Below are 19,038 nucleotides of genomic sequence, written 5' to 3'. Positions count from 1 at the left end.
TGCCCACCACCAAAAACTATCAAAGTCAAATTTTCCCATTATAATTAATAAATACCTGTTGGAAGAAAAAATTTGAGACTATATAAATATACAGATTTCCCTCAAATTTTTAAATTAAAATTTTTTTACACTATTCATTCATCCATCCATCATCCACCCATCCATCCACCCATCCATCCATCCATCCATCCATCCATCCATCCATCCAGTGTGTGTGGTGGTCCAGGGTGGAGAGTAGAAGCTCATGTATGTGGTAGTGACGAATGTACAGAGTGGGGTGAGGCAGAGTGGGGTAGGAGCGTGGAGGTGTGGGAAGGACAGCATAGAGCATGGGGGTGTGGGAAGGACAACATATAGTGTCAGTTCCGTCCTCTACCACATGGGAATCCAACTCAAGGCATCAGGCTTGGTGGCCAGCACGTTTACTCTTCGAGTAATATGACTGACTGGATTTCCCTCAAATTTTCACTAATTTTAGCATCTGTAGGTGGGTACTGCCTGTGGCAATTGTTATTACAGTATCCCAACAGTAATTTTTCTACTTTTCTACTTCTACCCATTCTTTCTCCACATATTGGTCCTTCTTTAGGAACTAATTAAGTTAATTAATTAAAAACCTAATAGGTCAGGCATTTTATAGATACTGTTTTTCAATCCAAAATTATGTGCAACTATCTTAATTTCAAAGGTCACACACACATGCACGAGCCCGCATCCTTGGAGTCTTATCTAAGTCTAAAGTCTTTCTTAAAGTCACTGAGCTGCAAGTCACTGCAGAACTGGAACATGGTCCACTCCCACTGTGTTCCCTTGGGGATCTCTTCTCTAACCCTCACCTGCTCTGTCTCCATGGAAATGAACTTTTGACTTGTGCTTCTCAACCCTGGCCCTGACCCAGAAATCCTCTAACTGACCACTGCTTAATCTATAGGCAGGGCTGAGTGTGTGTACATTGGTAAATGGACCATACTGAGTTGTGAGGCTCTTACCACCCACCTCAGACAATGAAATGACTAGGGTAGAAAATGAAGTAGAAGAGGCTCACCGTCAAGGGCTTCTTTTAGCTCATCTTTAGTCCAGGCCACTTCAGTCATCAGCAAGCGGAGGTAGTACATGGCATGCTGGTGAGGCTGCTCAGCCCGGAAGTTATTAAGAGATCGCATATACTAGGGAGGGAGAATACAGGTTCATTAATTTTCAAAGTCGACTGGGAAAATCAGCTACAATCTAATTTCTTTTACATAAGCTGTATAACTGGAATGCAAGGATATCTGCGTCTTTCTCTTCTATAGAGTTTCTACCCTTCTCTGGTTCTTAAACTAAAGGCCATGCATTTTCATCGCCCAGGCCACATCTTCCCCTCTAACATACATCTGCACGCCTCCACTAAGGGACACCTTGCATGCCTTAGAAAGTAAGCCCCAGTCTGCAGGGATCCTCAGATACTGCACAGCATCAAAAAGTCTCCGTCAGCAAGTAACAGGGGTAGTAGCTACTGAATGTCCAACTAAAAGTCTTCCAGTAGGCAGCCCTCTGTCTGAGATGAAGGCTGGGATGAAAACTATAAAGAGTCTCTCATTAGAGTTTCCCCCAGATCCAGAACTGCAGCCATAGTAGGTTTTGAAGCTGACAGTCAGGTATATAACTAGTGGGTTCAGCTCTCTGAGTAGAAAACAAGATTTAACAAAGATGGCATAAGATAACTGCATCAGGATCATGAAGTTTTTAAAATTTTTATCCTCTCTTCATTATTAGCAATTTTTATAATATGACAATATAGGGTCTGGAGAGCTGGCTCAGTAGTTAAGAGTATTGCCTGCTTTTCCAGATGACCAGGGTTCAATCCCCAGCACCCACATGGAAGCCCACAACTGTCTGAAACTCCAGTTCAAGGGATCTGAAACCTCACACGGACATATATGCAGGCAAAACACAAATGTACATGAAATTAAAATAAATAAATTACTTTTTAAAAATACGGCAAGATAACTGAATTAAGAAAAATTATAAAAGCAAGTTATAAGACTTACCGCCTCTTTGATAATTTCAAATCTTTTCTTATCAATCTCAAAAGTAGCCATTTTCTCCGTGATCTTCTTTAGCAAAATTGGCTGTTTGTCATTGTAACCTTTCACTGAGAGCTATGAAAAGAGGTGAAGGTATTAAAAAATTTCAATAGCTTCATCTTAAGTTTGATTTTAAAAACACTTTGAAAATTCCAATACTATGTATATTAAGTAGAAAATAAGACAAGGAACTCAATAAACTTAATTTAACACTAGTCATCTTCATATTAAATAACAGCTTTTCCCAAATAAAGTCAATAGTAGGTAAACTCCCCAGAGGCCTAACTATAATGGCACCTACCATATCGCAACATTCATGTTCTCACATTTGCAGAACTTAATTACAGTCTTAAGTTTTGTCTTTTTCTTTCTGGTATTGGAGACTGAACTCCAGGGCCATGCTAAGTATATGCTTCGCCACGGAGCAACACTCAAAGCCCTAAAGTCTGTCTTAAGAAGGGCTCTCTAATGAATAGCTTAACTAATACTTTGTAATGGAGGTAGTGAAGAGACAAAAGTCCCCGAGACTGTTACCTAGCTGGCTATTGGACACATTCCGAAACTACTTAGAAATCTTTAAATAATCAGCTCTGACTAGAAGACCCGGAGGCGAGGCGGATCATGGTTGGAGGCCAGTCTGGATTACTCAGCCAGTCCCAGGCTTGTCACACAGCAAGACCCCATCTCAACTTCCAGCCTCAAAGGGGGTGGGGTGGGGGTGGGGAACCATGTCCTCTTTGGAAAAGTCAGGCAGCCCAGGTTGTATTCTATAGCCTAATGCTGCTGTCATTCTGTGATATCCAACAAGGAATCACAACCCTAGCTACCTGCTTTTTTATGAGTTCTGCTGATGTTCTAAAAGCCAACGGCAAATAAATTTGTAGGGAAGATATCTGTATATACTGTGAGGATTTCTCCTGAGAATCAATTACTTTATCAGCCTCAGAAAGCCTCAGATCCAGAGAGCACGGAAGAGGAAAGGCCATGATTACATCTGTGTGTGCAGCACGTGGAGCAACACAGGATATTCTGCAAGGAGAACTGCCCCGTGAAGTCCCGGACAAGCAGGAGCCGCAGCTGGAGCAAAGATCCCTGACCACAGAAAGCATGCTGTGGACCGTATGAACTACAACTGTCAGGAAGCCACTTAGCACAAGTATATGCTGTGAGAGGCACTAGGGATAAACAAACTAGACAATTATTTGTGGTTCACTTTGAGTTTTGAGTCTCAACCTGTAGAATCTGAGAATGGTTAGACCGAATCTATTCTTACACATAAAACAACAACATCTACCTGAAAAAAAAATTTTGGTAAAAAGGAGACACAAGTGGAAAACAAATGCAATTTCAAGTCTTTTGTGTGAGATCTGGGACATGCTCTCATCTCGGTCGTTACTAAGCATGTGCTCTGCAGACCCATGGGAATAATGTGTGCCATTCGTTAAACAAATGCTATTTTGGAACTGAGATATCATCAAAGGTAGGATGTACACATAACGCATGTAAAACAGTTAATGAAACATGCCAGGTGGATGTGAACACAGCAACTTTCTGCTACTATCCACAGACATGAAAGATGCTTATGTATTAGTAAAATACAGCACCCCAATAATAACAAATAGCTTTTACTTAGAGGTAGGAAAGGACTCAAATACATGGAGGGGAAAACATGCTTTTAAGATTAGTATGTTAAACATCTCAAACAAAACATGCCCATACATGTGGAGCGCACACACATGTGCACAAGATGCACTGAATTTCCCCAATCATTTATTAGTAGGCTAATACCATTTTGAATCCTTCAGTCATTTAAAAGGTGCAAGGAAGAAAACCATCAACCTTCCTGTTTCACGATGCACAAGTTAATAGTTTTCCAAGCTCTACAGAAAGCTTCAACAGTGTGTTGCCTCTTCTTTGGTGTGCATTTTACTTACAAGTATTGCATTCATCCCTGATGCAATGGCATAGCTCAAACCTGACAGGCGTGCTGCATATGTATACTCTTTTAAATCATCCTTCAATAACCTGATAAACAGGTAGGTCATGTTGCAATGGAGAGGATCAGCATAAAGGTAGCGACTAACAAAGAGAAAAACAGAAGAGATGCTTTGATACCTCAGGTGTGGCATGACAATGAGAAACATGACCGAAGAGTATGGATATGCAGCCTCGTGATCTGACTTCTAAGGCAGGGGGTAGGCCAGCCTCGCGGTTTACCAAGCGAGGGCTCCATTCTGCTTTTCTCAAGCTCAAGATTTCAGATACAGAATGGGTAAGAGCTAAACCTAAATCGGGCACAGTTTTGATTGAGGAGAAAAATATGACATTCCGATGAAAGATGTTAAATAAAAAAGAATCAAGGAAACTCTGCATACTATGAATGGTACACAGTGGAATGTTAGAGTAAAAGCTAACTTAAAAATTAAATGAAGAGAAAATACGGTAACCGATAAACATTTTTTTTTAAAGAAATCAAACTCATACCCACAATTTAAAATGCTTCCATCAAATCAATATAAAAATGTTGATGAGTGGAAGGCTCTAAGACATGGGTACTTACATACATCCCATAGATGGTATTTTGGAGGTCATAGCTCAGGCCTGCTAGCTCTGCTGCATATGCATACTCGTTGAGTGAGTCTTTGAGGAGCTCAAGGTACAAATAGGCCATGTTACAGTGCAAGGGGTCCACATAAGCAAACGGGCTGCAAGAAAACGTTGACATAAAGAGCCGATTTATTACTTCCCAATGTGCTGTGGCCTTTGAGGTGGGTGCAGAAACTCAGTAATAGTTTATATAATTTCCCAAGGACAAGGTTGAATTCTTGAATCTGTTTCTTTTTGTCATGAAGAGAAAAAGGTCTAAGAGAGAGGGTGTCAGGAATCTGTGTGTGTGTGCACTGGAGGCTGGGAAGTAGGAGCTGATGGTCTCAACTGGTGTAGGACTGACAAGTCAGAAAGGAGAGGCAGGGAGAGTGTGGAACGGAAAACCGCAGGGCTGTCCTTCAGCTGCCGCAAGGAGGCTTGATGACGCTAAGGTGATCCAGCATCAGCATGTCCTCTTAGAGTACAGAAGTGTGAGACTGGGAAGCCTGTGCACGCTAACTGCATGGCCTTAAAAGAGAAAGACTGCAGAGAACTGTGGAAGTATTAGCTTACCCCTAACCAATATAGCTACAACACAACTGGGATATTTATAAAGTTCATCATAGAACTGCAGCTAGAATTAGAAAAAAATTACAATAGGAAAATATTTGAAAAAAGAAGACAAATAATAGCACATAACAGCTAAATAGAAACAGATATTAACTTCACATCTCTCAGACAGGAAACTACCTCTCCCTGGGTACCTGGGTTGGCAGCAGTGGAGTTTGGGATTCAAATGAAAGTTGAAACAATCTACTTAGTTGACTATATAACACTACTTACCTTTGTCAGCATCAAAGAAAGAGCCATGAATTCAACAACATGTTATTACACACTGTCTATAGAGCTCCTCTCTAGACCCTGAGAGCAGATAAAGAGCAACTCAAGCAAAAGCCCTGTGTGCTCGGGGCTTGAGTTAACTGGGAGACACAAGCACCAGGCTTAAATCTGCTATACCAGGTGGTGACAGGGTTATGAACAACGATGGATGGGGGAGGCAGGACACAAAAATTACTCCATTAGATAAGATAGTTAATCCGGCCACGGTGATTAACAGGGCCAGCTGGGCCTGTCCCTAAAGCAAGCAGGGGGCAAGCCTTGGAGAGATCTGGCACGGAGACAGAACTTTCCTGACGACTGCTCCAGACCAAAGGAAGGTGCTTTATTCTATTTGTAGCACAGTTACTACATCACACTACACATTTATGTGCTGAAAGAAATGCTAACTCTTTTATCCACGCTAATAATAAAGCGAAAATGCAGAAAAATGCTTAGTTACTTGCAAAGTTAAAACAAAAGAGGAAAATCTAAATGGATGTTGCCATTAATTCTTTTTAAAAAATGTATATGGGTTTATGTGTGCGTGTGTACATGCACACACCTATTATCTATTATATGGCGTGCATATATAATCCATAGGTCAGCTTGTGGTAGTTGGTTTTCTTTTTTTTTTTTTTTTTTTAATTTTATTTATTTATTTATTTATTTATTATATGTAAGTACACTGTAGCTGTCCTCAGACACTCCAGAAGAGGGAGCCAGATCTCGTTAAGGATGGTTGTGAGCCACCATGTGGTTGCTGGGATTTGAACTCCTGACCTTCGGAAGAGCAGTCGGGTGCTCTTACCCACTGAGCCATCTCACCAGCCCGGTAGTTGGTTTTCTACTCCCATGTGAGTCCCAGGGACTGAACTTAGTTTGTCAGTCTTGGGGCAACACTGGTACCTGCAAAGCCATCTCCCTTATCTTGGTTTAATTTTCTTTCTGCATTGTATGAAATGACAAATCCTCTTTAGGCATTGAGCAGCTTTCAACTTAAGCTGTTGTTCACTCACACACACACACACACACACACACACACACACACACACACACACACAGAGAGAGAGAGGGTGTGTGTGGGGAGAGAATGCTAGTGCCTATCAAAACAAAAAAGTAAGACCATGGGCTGGAGAGATGGCTCAGGGGTTAAGAGCACTGACTACTCTTCCAAAGGACCTGAGTTCAAATCCCATCAACCACATGGTGGCTCACAACCATCTGCAATGTGATCTGATGCCCTTTCTGGTGTGTCTGAAGACAGCTACAGTGTACTTATATACATAAAATAAATAAACAAATCTTAAAAAAGAAAAAGAAAAAAGAAAAAAAGTAAGACCATGACAAAGTCATCTCTTTGGCAACTAGAGCTGCCATGGCTAAAAGTCAGGAGGACCGAGATTAGAGGTTCAATATCATATGACTCAAGCTGAGAAGAGAATTATAAGTGTCCTAAAAACACCAGGTCATACAAACATGTGCTAGGGCACTGGAGTGGCCTAAAACTTAACTTTTAAGAGACACCAGGATTCCACTGAAATATGTAAATCTAGCTCAAATACATTGTAATCAGATACTATACAGATACATCTGGTCTTAAAGAGAGAGCATCTTAAAAACTGTGACCCAGCCGGGTGTGGTGGCGCACGCCTTTAATCCCAGCACTTGGGAGGCAGAGACAGGCGGATCTCTGAGTTCGAGGCCAGCCAGTTCCAGGACAGCTGGGCTACACAGAGAAACCCTGTCTCGAAAAACCAAAAAAAAAAAAAAAAAAAAAAAAAAAAACTGTGACCCAGTGTACAGAATTTAATTCTATTTCTGAAAAGGGCATATACAACACACATGTGTGATTTATCTCCTTTTTTCTTTCTTCCTTTATTAGTTTTTGGAGACAGGGTTTCTCTGTGTAGCCCTGGCTGTCCTGGAACTCACTTTGTAGACCAGGCTGGCCTCAAACTCAGACACCCACCTGCCACTGCCTCCTGAGTGCTGGCATTAGCTGCGTGCATCAGCCACGCACTGCTTACAATCTCTATTCAAATGTATGTATATGACAAGGTCAACAGTGATTCTCTAGGGAAAAATAGATCAGAGGAGGGAGATAAATCTGTGGGAAGCAGACATTTTCAATTTCAGAAACTGTGCTGAGCATATCAGAGGTGAGATGTTAAAGAGTTTCTCAACAGGTACTGTCAAGAAATTAACTCTTACAGTCACAGCAACCAATGGGGACACGCAGCTTAGAATATTAAACTATCCCTTGTGATTGGTGGCTCACCCCCTTCAGCACTCAGGAGGCTAAGGCAGGAGGATTGTGACTATGAGACCAGTGTGGGGACTTCATCTTGAGGTCTAGGTCAGTCTGGCTAGGGTGAGACTTAGCCTCAAAAAGCCAAACACAAGGAATAGTTCAGAGGTTAGGAATGCCTGCTGCTCTTCCAGATGACCCAAGCTCAGTTCCCAGGATTCACGCCAGATGGCTCACAATCACATATAACTGCAGGTACAGAGGATGCAACACCTCTCTGGCCTCCAGGGTACCTACATACATGTATATATGCGCATGTGCAGACATATACATACATAGAAATAAATTAGGAAAATTTTATAAACAGCAAACCAACCAGACAAACAAGCAAAGAATTCACTCCCATTACCCAAGAAATTAAAAACAGGTGAGAAAATATGTACATCTAATAGTATGGAACGCTATGCATATCCCTAAAATCCTAACATATTTACTTGTGAAAATTACTAACTTTATATTTAGATATTTTCCTTCTCAAAACATTTAAAGTTATCTCTTTAATTTATGTCTTGCCATTTGAATAATGTAAAACTCAAAGACGCTTTTATCATTTTGAACACTGTTACATGATAAATGAATTTTTAAAAGAACACTGAAGTTTAGAAATATCGCATTATAGTATGAGCCAGGTATGGTAGTGTACGTCTGTAATCCCAACACTGGGGTAAGGCAGGTTAACAGCGTACCTGTGTGTTCACTTATATTATTTGAAAGTATTCTAAAATTTAGCAGTTTGAAAGCACTAACATTTGACCATGAAACTCGAACACGTCAGAGGACTGAGAATGTGAGCACTACAGGTCGGTAATCCTGGTTCAAGGTTTAGTGAGGTGATAGTCAAGGTGATCTCTGGGCTTTGCTCCTCTGCAGGTTTAACTACAGCTGGAGGATTCTTCCCTAAGTTCAATGTCATAATTGTTAGAAGGCTCCAGACATGGACCTTTCTACAAGGCAAATGTCATTACAAGAGGAAACCCTATCGCTCTCTTTTCTCTCTATGTATAAACACATTCGTGTGTACCTTTAGAAACATATACACATGTATTTATTTATTCACACTTGTATGCATCCCTAGGCACACATACAAATACACACATGTACACGGCTACATCAATGGGCAAGTTTCAGGAATTGAAAAAAAAATCAACAAGAAAAACATTCCCATTGTTCCTTTTTTCTTAATGAAGCTTCTGGATAAATCTATTAACTCCTTCAGATTCCCACGGCCTGACAGCTAAGCAGCCTCTCCTACTAAGAGCTAGCACAAATCATGTTAGCCAAAGGGTATTATACTCCTTAATGCAACAAAGAATGAACTTTGGCTCTCAGCAATTCCTCACAGCCTTTCCTTGGCTAGGAGAAATTTAATTCTCATTATTTTAAAAAATATGGATGCTTAAGAACAGAAAACTCAATAAAATGTAACTTGATTTTTTTTGGGGGGGGGGGGGGTTCGAGACAGGGTTACTCTGTGTAGCCCTGGCTGTCCTGGAACTCACTCTGTAGACTAGGCTGACCTCGAACTCAGAAATCTGCCTGTCTCTGCCTTCCAAGTGCTGGGATTAAAGGCGTGCACCACCACCACACCCAGCATAACTTGATTTTTTTAAGTTGTTTGGCTAGATTCAATTACATACCTGAAAAATTCAAAGTTGAGACAAGCTTTCGGCAAGAAAAATTTATCATCTTGTTTGAACCACAGCTTACTCATGGCTGTGTCCTGGGACAGAGAAACAGCTTGGTTAGAAACAGATGCATTCCATAAAAGTGTACACCCAAAGCGCTCTTCAAGTTGAGGGGCAAAAGCACATGGCTCTGAAGGTTGCTGCTCCACAACCTTGAAGCACCTGGGCTAGCGAGCAGACCAGAGAGAAGACTGCCAGCCCTGTGACAGGAACAGCCAGCCTGTGACAGGAACAGTCAGCCTGTGACAGGGACAGTCAGCCTGTGACAGGGAACAGTCAGCCTGTGACAGGAACAGTCAGCCTGTGACAGGGACAGTCAGCCTGTGACAGGAACAGTCAGCCTGTGACAGGAACAGTCAGCCTGTGACAGGAACAGTTAGCCCGCTACTCCCATGAATAGGGAGATGAGAGCACGGTGGGGGAGACAGATGGGAGACATCAGTACCACCTGCTCTGTCATCATCTTTCTGGACACAGGGAGCCCTTTCAGATCAGCGTGTCAGCCAGCCTCTAGGGCAGCAGTTCTCCATGCTCAGCCTATGGGTTTATATTATGATTCATAACAGCAGCAACATTAAAGTTATGAAGTAGCAATGAAATAACTTATGGTTGGGGTAACCAGTTATAATAAAGGGTTGCAGCATCAGAAGGGTCAGAACCTTCTATGGTGATCCCCAACCCTTGCCGCCTGGGATTCACACCCTTGTATAGTCTGGCTCTCATCAGGGTTAGTGTGCCTAACTAGCAAAAATGACAGACAGACTCAACAGCACTCTGTCCCAGAGACTTAATTCTAAGGTGCTGGCTACTGCCTTGGTCACTTCACCTTCTGCTGCTTTCATCTGGGGAAAGCCAGGTGCCGTGTCAAACAACCCTACCGAGTCTACATGTTGAAGACCAAGGTCTGTTAACCACAAAAATTGTACCTGGGAAAGAATTCTCCAGCCTAAGTTCAGCCTTCCAAAGAGCAAAGCCACAGACAGCGCCTCATTACAGAACATGAACCAGAACCCCAAACCTCAGAAAGTGTATCTTTGTGGTTTTAACTGACTTTTAAAATGATGCCTGTGCTTTCAAAGCTGAAAGGTTTTAGAATAATTTGTTATGCTGCAGTAGAAAACACACAAAGATGAACAATCCAATAACACCTTAACTTATTTCACTCATTCTATACTAAGAATGCTCTCAAATGCTCATTTTAAACTTTGAAATTCTGTTAGGAGATGTAATTGATACAATGTGCTCACCGCTTTACTCTGACAAAACATTTAACAACAGCCCAGCCAGGCATGGAGGCACAACTGCAATGCCAGCATTTGGAAAGCTGGGGAGGACCAATGAGGCTACACTCAGCTACACTGAGCTAGCCTGAGCTCCATAGCAAGACCTGTCCAAAACTACAAGGACTAGCACATAGCTTCGTGGTAGAGCTCTTACCCAGAGAGAGGCAAGCTTAACATAGTAGTAACTCATTAAAGTCATCTCAAAAGAAAAACAGATGTCTCACTAATAACCTAGTTGCTTAAGATAAATGAAATTCTGTGTTCCTCACAAGGATATTTATTAGGCCATCTGAAGACAAAAAAAAGGGAAAGGAGCATCTAAGGTCTTGAGATTTAGTTTGTAAGTTTAGAACAAAGACTATGTTGCAACTTTTCTACAACTTCCTCCAAGGTGTGAAATGGGGGAGCCCTCTCACCCCTCCCCACCTGTAATTCAGGAGCTCTGAGCAGACATTGTTAGCATCTGCTTCCAACAGCCTCCCTCCACTGGCTCCCCGCACTCCCCACCTTGCTCCAGGTGGCGCAAACCCACTTCTTCATCAGGTCTTCAGTGGATATGGAGAGGAGCCTGGGACCTTTCAGCTGACTTGACTAGAGCCCTGACTTTCTTTTTCTGCAGCAACGCAATCATCTAGATCCTATGTTTGTTGTTCAGGTTTGTTTTGTTTTGTGCTATTGCATTTTTAACTTCATGATATTTCTTGCATTCTTTTACAGCATTTCTATCATCTCTTAGGATGTGACAAATCCTAAATTAACAAAGTTCCAAATATAAGGAATTATCTTTATTTCTCCATGTAATAGGCTGGCCTTTACATTTAAAATCACTGATTCTGTGGAATGAAAGCGTGTCCCTACAGAACAAGAGATCGGGAGCTGAATCAAGAGGATCATTTAACCCTCAAGAGTTGGGGAACATAAGACGCCCACTACTGCCACCCCCACGTGTATAAACCAACCAACCAACTTGCAGACTTAACACATTACCTTAATAAGAGCAGGGTATGGTGTTGCATCTTTTTCTAATGACAAAATCTCAAAATTTGTAGGAATAAATTCATTCTTTGTTGGAAGTTTAAATTTTCCATTCAGGTCAGCATTTTGCCATTTCTGGATGAATAATAAAACACACACACATGTGAAAGTAATTACTAATATAACTCAAGAGTTACAAATACTGTCTTTGGGCTGAGGCTATACCCTGGTTTGATCTACACCATCATGCTGCAAAGCAATGACAAATGTTAATTGAACAGGGTGGCTCACACCTGCAATCCTAATGCTCGGGAAGCTGAGGCAGGAGGATGCCCAGTTAGACACCAGCCTGGCTGACTTCTTGGCCAGCCATGGCTACATAATGAGAACCCCTCTCAAAACTACAAACAAATGAAAAAAAATAAATAAAAAAGACAAACCGAAACAAACCAACAAACAAAGCAACTGGTGCCTTTGCTCACTGTGTAAGCAAGTCTGAAGGAACATTCCCCCATCATATATGAAGGGCTACAACCAGAACCTGCCGATGGATTTTCATGCCACTTGAGTTTATCTTTCTGATACTAAAAGATTTTACATTCATCTATACATTTTTTTTCCTTTCTTCAGCTTCTAATCAGCTGCTTAAACAAAAATCTGAGGGGGGGGGTGGGCCACATTTAGAATGTAAATGAATAAAATAATAGAAAATAGAAAAATCTGGATTAATGGAACAAAGAGAATCTGATAGGTCTATATCTGTTCTAGCTCTTTAAAAACTAGTCATGTACACTGGTATATTTAAACCACACTTTCAGTTATGTCTCCATTTATGACCTGAAGTCCAGGCTGAGGGAAGGGACTTCTTTCACTTCAGAACTTCTAATTTTTCACTTATTTATTTTGTATGCAGCTGCACACACCCATGACGCTTGTGTGGCAGTCAGAGGACAAGCTGTAGGGATCAGGTCTCTCCTTCCACCTGCCATGTGGGTTCCAGGGACTGAACCTGCGTTATCAGTGTTGGCAGCAGGTGCCTCTAACCACCGAGCACTCTCGCCAACCCATCAAGTCAGGTGTTTCTTCCAGAAGACATGTAAACTGTTATGTAAGCCAATAATAACTCAAGACACGGGCAAAACAAAGACAGGACTTACATCTACACTGACACATGAAATGGTTCCAGAAGCTAAGGACAGAACTCAGGCCTGTGATTGTTGAACCCTAATTTATACACTGTTCACTGGCTGTTAAAGGCTCAGGTTCATAAATAAAAGACATTTTATTATTAAAAGCCCAAAAGAAAAGCAAGTGCCATTAACTCTGGATTCAGTCAGTCACCTAGACGTCCCATCACAGCTATGTAGATGCTGAAACTGGATTTTGGTGTCAATACTTGCATTCCTTTGGCATGGGGAGAGTAGAGAGTTGAACAGTTTTTACCCTGCATCTTAAGTCTCCAGAAAGGCTGAGCTGGGGCTAAGAAATACATAGCAAGCCGTCTCACTGCTGTACTTCCAGATAAACTTAAAAAGAATTCTACAGGGCAAGGCTGTTACGGTCACAATTTGGTAAACAGGAGGTTTTTATGGTCATGACTTGATAAATGGGGGTGGGGGGTGGGGGGGGTGGGGGTGTTTCTTCCTTTTTAGATTATTTCAGCCCCAGCATTGACTGAAGAAAAAGGAGGATTTTTTTCAGCTTAAGAATATGGACTTAGTTACACTCTGGGGGGAACACAATGTTGGAGATCCCTGAAGTAGCAGTGATAATTTATTTTCTTAAATTATTTCGTTTTTAGACCAGAGAGATGGCTCCTCAGGCACTGGCTACACCAGCCTGGATACCTGCGCTCCGTCCCTGGAACCCATGTGGAGATAAAAAAGAAAGGACTACACAAAGTTGTCCTATGATATCCACAAACATATGCACACGGAATTAAAAATGTATTTTACTGGGCTGGAGAGATGGATGGCTCAGTGGTTAAGAGCACTGGCTGCTCTTCTTGAGGTCCTGAGTTCAATTCCCAGCAACCATATGGTGGCTCAAAACCACCTGTAATGGGATCTGATGCCCTTTTTCTGGCATGTCTGAAGACTTCTGAAGACAGCTGCAGTGTACTCATATACATAAAATAAATAAATAAATCTTTAAAAAACCAAAAACTTATTTTACTATGTTGTCATTGAAAAAAAAAAAGTTTGGGATAGAGAGATGTCTCAGAGCACTGGCTGGTCTTCCAGAGAACTCAGGTTCAAATCCCAGCAGCCACATAGCAGCTCACAACCGTCTCTAACTCCAGTCCCAGGGGATCTGATGCCCTCATATAGACACACATGCAGACAAAACGCCAGTGCATATGAAATAAAAATAAATTAAAAAAAAGAAGGTTCATTACTTGTAATGTTATCTGGTACTTTCGAGTAATCTATAGCCAACAAAGCAAAACAGAAAAAGATTCTATGAAGCTAATCAAAGTCTCAGCCACTGACAAATGTGGTAAAATGCAGACTAAACACAACTGCTTGGAAATAAATCACGGTTCCCTTGTGTTGACAACACGAGTAACCAGACAATGAGGGCAAAATATAATGCTACCCAACAGTAAAAGCTGTGTGCATCCTAGCCAGGACTGCAGCAGCTTGTCTTCCACGGCCCCGCTTCCTCAGCTCTTGCCTTCCTGGCGCTGTGCAGCCCTGTGTTCACAGCACTGCAGTGCTTGGTGCATGAAGCTCAGAGGCTATTTATTTTACAGCCCTGGTGGTTTGATTAACATACAAGAAAGTGCCAGAGGGCACCACTTCATGAAAAGTTCCACCTTCCAGCTCTCTAGCTTCTCTTTCACTCTTCCCAGGACAATAAGGACAACAGTGGGCCAGCACTCTCTGCTCCCGGGACCCAGCCTAAGGATGGAGGGAGCCCTGTTCTCATTGTTCCCACCTCAGGTTGAATCACAGGTGACTTGATCCTACCTGAATGACGTCCTCTGGGATAGCTTCTTGCTTATACTGTGTTCCATACCACTGCTCTGTGCGGTCAGTTTTCCCTTCAAATGATTTGGAAACTATTGCCACCCTAGAGACAGATGGAAAACACAAACAGATATGATACATATGTCATATGCACAGACTTTGACCCATGAAAATGTAAACATGTCCAAGAATCCGCTGAGCCATGTCCTAACTTGCTTTGTGTTGCTAGGATAAACATCAGGACCAAAAGCGAGCTGGGGAAGAAAGGGTGCATCCCATCTTACAGCTCAGTCGTTCTCTGAGGGATGTCAGGGCAGGGACAAGCAGAACCATGGAGAAATGCTGCTTACATGCCTGCTCCTCAGGGCTGGCTCAGCTTGCTTTTTAATCACAACTAACCACTGCTTATTGGGCTAGACACCCCACACCCACATTAGTCAAGAAACCACAACCCCATCTGATAAAGCTATTTTCTCAATTGACGGTCCCCTTTTTCAGATGACTCTAGCTTGTGTCAAGTTGGCAAAACACTGGACCTCTTAAAACCCAATCAACAGGCAGCACGTGCACCGGCTTCTGAGCATGGCCCCACTGTCCTCTGTTCACAGCCCGCTGATTCTACTGCAAAAGGGGGCTGGCTATAGGAGAGCTCTCGCCTAGGGATGCTATAGCCTAATTTAAAAGAAGGGAAAAAACTGAACAAGGATGGAGATATGGCTCCTGTTTGTGATGCCAGCTGAGGTGGGAGTATCATGAGCTGGAGGCCAGCCTTAGCTACATAGCTAGACTCTAACTGCAGCAAAATCAAAGGTATTAAGAAATGGTCCTTACAGAAGTGTATTCCTTCCCAGGGTAGCTCAGGCTTACAGTTAACAGTAATAGCTAAGAATGTAGGTCCATCTAGTGATCACACAGACTTCAACTGTGGGCTGAAGGCACAGCTCAGTGTAGAATACATGCCTAGCAGATGTGCGGCTATGGCTTCAGTCCTTACCACAGAACTAAAACATCAAGGCTGTTCCTTTCCCAACAAACCCAAAGCAACCTTTACTAACTTGTTTCTGTTCTATGTACTACACTCCCCCACCCCCGCACCTGCCCTAACTCCCACTCCAAAGACAGGATTTCTCTGTGTAGCTCTGTCCATCCTAGAACTCACCATGTAGACCACACTGGCCTCAAACTCAAAGATGAACCTGCCTCTGTCTCCTGAGTACTGGGACTAAAGGCTTGCGCCACCACTGCCTGGCTCTGCTCTGTGTTCTACCAGAAACTAACAGCAAATTTAACTACTCTATGCACTCTCTTCCTGCTGAGAGAAGGGAACAAGAAGAAACTCCCATCCGCTGGCCTATTAAGCGCTAACTTTGATGAGACACCAGAAATTACCTAGAAGAGAACTCAAATTGGAGTGGTCAAGAAATGTGATGGGGCTTTGTGTGTGTGTGTGTGTTCAAGACAGGGTTTGTCTGTATAGCCTTGGCTATCCTGGAATTCACTCTTTAAACCAGGCTAGCCTCAAACTCAGAAATCCACCTGCCTCTGTCTCCAAAATGCTGGGATTAAAGGTGTGGGCCACCACTGCCTGGCGAACGAAATGTGATGTTTTGAATGAGAAACATCCTCCATGTCTCAAAAAAACAAAAAAACAAAAAAACAAAAAAAAAAACCAGAGAGAGAGAGAGCGCTCCTCCAAGGTCTTGGGCATTTGTCTGCAGTCCCTGCGGGGTCATAGGAGATGTGACCTTGCTGGAGGAAGTATTTCACTAGGGGTGGGTTTAGAAACATTACAAGGATAATGCCATTTCTAGCTTGCTCTCTCTCCTCCACACTTGTGGATCATGCTGCGAGCTCACTGCTTCTCGCTGCCACGTCCATGTTTGCTGCCACACTTGCCTGCTATGATGGCTTATTCTAAAGGCATAAGCCAAATAAACTCTCCCCTCTCTAAGTTCCTTGGCTGTGGCGTTTTAACACAGCAATAGAAGTTAACAAATGCAAGGAGGGAAAGCGGAGGCAGAATGTCCAAAGACATAGACTATTTAAGAATCACTGGGCTGAAGAGACAGGTCAATAGCAGAGCACTGGCCCACCATGAGAGACGCTGTGGGTTTCATCTCAGGCACCATGGGGGATAAGGAGAGAAGAGCAAGAACCTTTTATCAGCAAAATTCTGTAAGCTTGTCTTACCTGCCTCTTACCCATTTAAACTGAAATCATTACATTGCCACCAGCACACTCAACCCCGCACTCGGGACAAAGCCCATTTGAACCTTTCAGGTTGAGGAATTCTAGACAATTAGCTTGGCTGAGTTAGCATAGTCAGTTGGTTCTGTTTCTGTCTCACAGTCCACATCAATAACTAGGTCTGCATCAGCATTTACTCACTCTATTAGTTCTCCCAGGTTGACTGGAGCCTCTGAATGCTGCCCTCACAGTTGAATGCCTAGTGCTGCCATCGACACACCCATCTGCTCAATCCCACGCACTGTCAGAATCTCCAATTCTCTTTCCATTTTCATGTATCAAGTGTATGTGTGTGTAGGGGGAGGTGGTGACGTGTGCATGTGGCAGTCCTAGGTGATGCTGTAAATTGTCCTCAACGCTCTTCCACTCTACTCACTAAGGCAGGCTCTCTCAAGCAAGCCCAGAGCTCGCCAATACAGTTAGTCTCCCTAGTGAGGTTGCCTAGAGAGTCCCTGTCTCTTCCTTCCAAGACTGGAATTACAAGTGGGCCTCCAAGGCCACCTGTCACTTACATGGTTCTAGCAAGCACTTTAACCACTAAGAAAGAAGACAGGCCCTGAGTAGATTCATCATGAATAACAAGTCCCAAATTAATATAATTATTTATGACTTATACTAGGGACCCAGCAAAGACACTCTTGCTGCACCGTGACAGAGTATGATAAAGACACTGACTGGTCAGGCATAAGAACGTGAGTTCCAAGGATAAACTAGAAACAGGAGCACCCACGGACCAGCAAACAGTGTCAACACTGAGAAGAAACTTCTCTACCTTAGCGTTAAAGAGCTCCCTCTCATCCAAGGAACTGACCTCGGATGGAAACTCCTTAGGTCGGACAGCATAACAGTAGCACACTGATGGGCCGAGTTAAATAACCTCTCCCAGTCTTTTCACTCTGAGCCTTTCCTTCCCTGGTTGCAATATTAAACTTGTCTCAGTGGGATTTAAAAAGTAAAATGTGAGCAGGGCAGTGATGGCGCATGCCTATAATCCCAGCACTCGGGAGGCAGAGGCAGGCGGATTTCTGAGTTCGAGGCCAGCCAGGGCTAAAGATTGAGTTCCAGAACAGCCAGGGCTACACAGAGACATCCTGTCTTAAAAAACAAAATAAAAACAAAACAAAACAAAAAAACTACATGTACCTTTGAGCAACACAGTTCTTGCCTGGCAGCTGGCAAGATTACCACAGGTTGTTCTGCACTTCCTTAGTGAGCTGCCCCAGTTACAGTGACAGCAATCACAGATCTAAGCCTCTATAGGAAAAACACTTTTCTTTAAAGTGACAGTAAGCGGAAAAAGAGAGTCTTAAAGTCTAATTGCACAAGATAGCAAATTTAGAAACAGCAATTTAATCACACGTAAGCATGGGCTCCGGCACACGCACTCCCGAAAATGCTGGGACTGACTTTAAAGCAGCAAAGATTACTATTTAAATCATGATTTCTCAAGGGTGTGTATGTGTGTGTGTGTGTGTGTGTGTTTGAAACATGTCATGTATGTGGGTACATGTTACATTGTGCATGTATGGAAGGTCTGAGAAAAACTTTGGAGAGTCACCGCAATGTGGGTTCTAGGGTTCAAATCAGGTTGCCAGGCGTGCACGGCAGGCATGCTTACTTGCTGATACACTGTGGGGTCCTGCTATATATATAGCTCATGCTCAAGTAGACCTAAAATTCACTATATATCCCAGGCTGATCTCAAACTTGCCACCATACCCAGGTGTCTTGTAGTTTCTGTGTGGAGGTCTTGTTCACTTTTAGTTAAATGCCTAAGTATTTTATGGTTTTGTTGTTTTTAATAAATATTTTAACTTCCCCATTTTCTGTGTTACAATATACAGAACTGCAGTGGAGTTTGGGAGTTTGACCTCATAGCCCACACCTCCTGCTCTATCAGTTACAGCATCTGATTCATGCAAACTCTTCCCCATCTAGGGATGAGCAGCTTCAGCTATATTAGTATTTAATTGTCAACTTTATTATTCAAAAAAAGGAAAGTTCCTGACATTTTTATTCTTTAGTATTTGAGTGAAT

General features: G+C 42.6%; 1 protein-coding gene across 6 annotated transcripts in view; it reads right to left on the bottom strand.

The window, feature by feature from the left end:
- Ide (insulin degrading enzyme) overlaps positions 1-19,038 on the bottom strand; it is a 97,425-nt gene that overhangs the window by 19,759 nt on the left and 58,628 nt on the right. For 5 of the 6 annotated variants that reach the window (XM_021151953.3, XM_021151956.3, XM_029472380.2 and 2 more), the window contains 6 exons: positions 14,755-14,857; positions 11,795-11,917; positions 9,477-9,559; positions 4,627-4,771; positions 2,031-2,141; positions 1,046-1,166 (listed from right to left, as the gene is read on the bottom strand). In XM_021151953.3, coding sequence (XP_021007612.1) covers positions 1,046-1,166; positions 2,031-2,141; positions 4,627-4,771; positions 9,477-9,559; positions 11,795-11,917; positions 14,755-14,857 — 686 coding nt within the window. Of the gene's footprint in view, positions 1-1,045; positions 1,167-2,030; positions 2,142-4,000; positions 4,146-4,626; positions 4,772-9,476; positions 9,560-11,794; positions 11,918-14,754; positions 14,858-19,038 lie in introns of all 6 variants that reach the window. The other variant, XM_029472379.2, reaches the window with a different exon arrangement.

Source organism: Mus caroli, unplaced genomic scaffold, assembly GCF_978045245.1.
Source record: "Mus caroli unplaced genomic scaffold, Mus_caroli_1 scaffold_20, whole genome shotgun sequence".
Lineage (NCBI taxonomy): Eukaryota > Metazoa > Chordata > Mammalia > Rodentia > Muridae > Mus > Mus caroli.
This window is presented reverse-complemented; position numbering and strand designations above follow the sequence as displayed.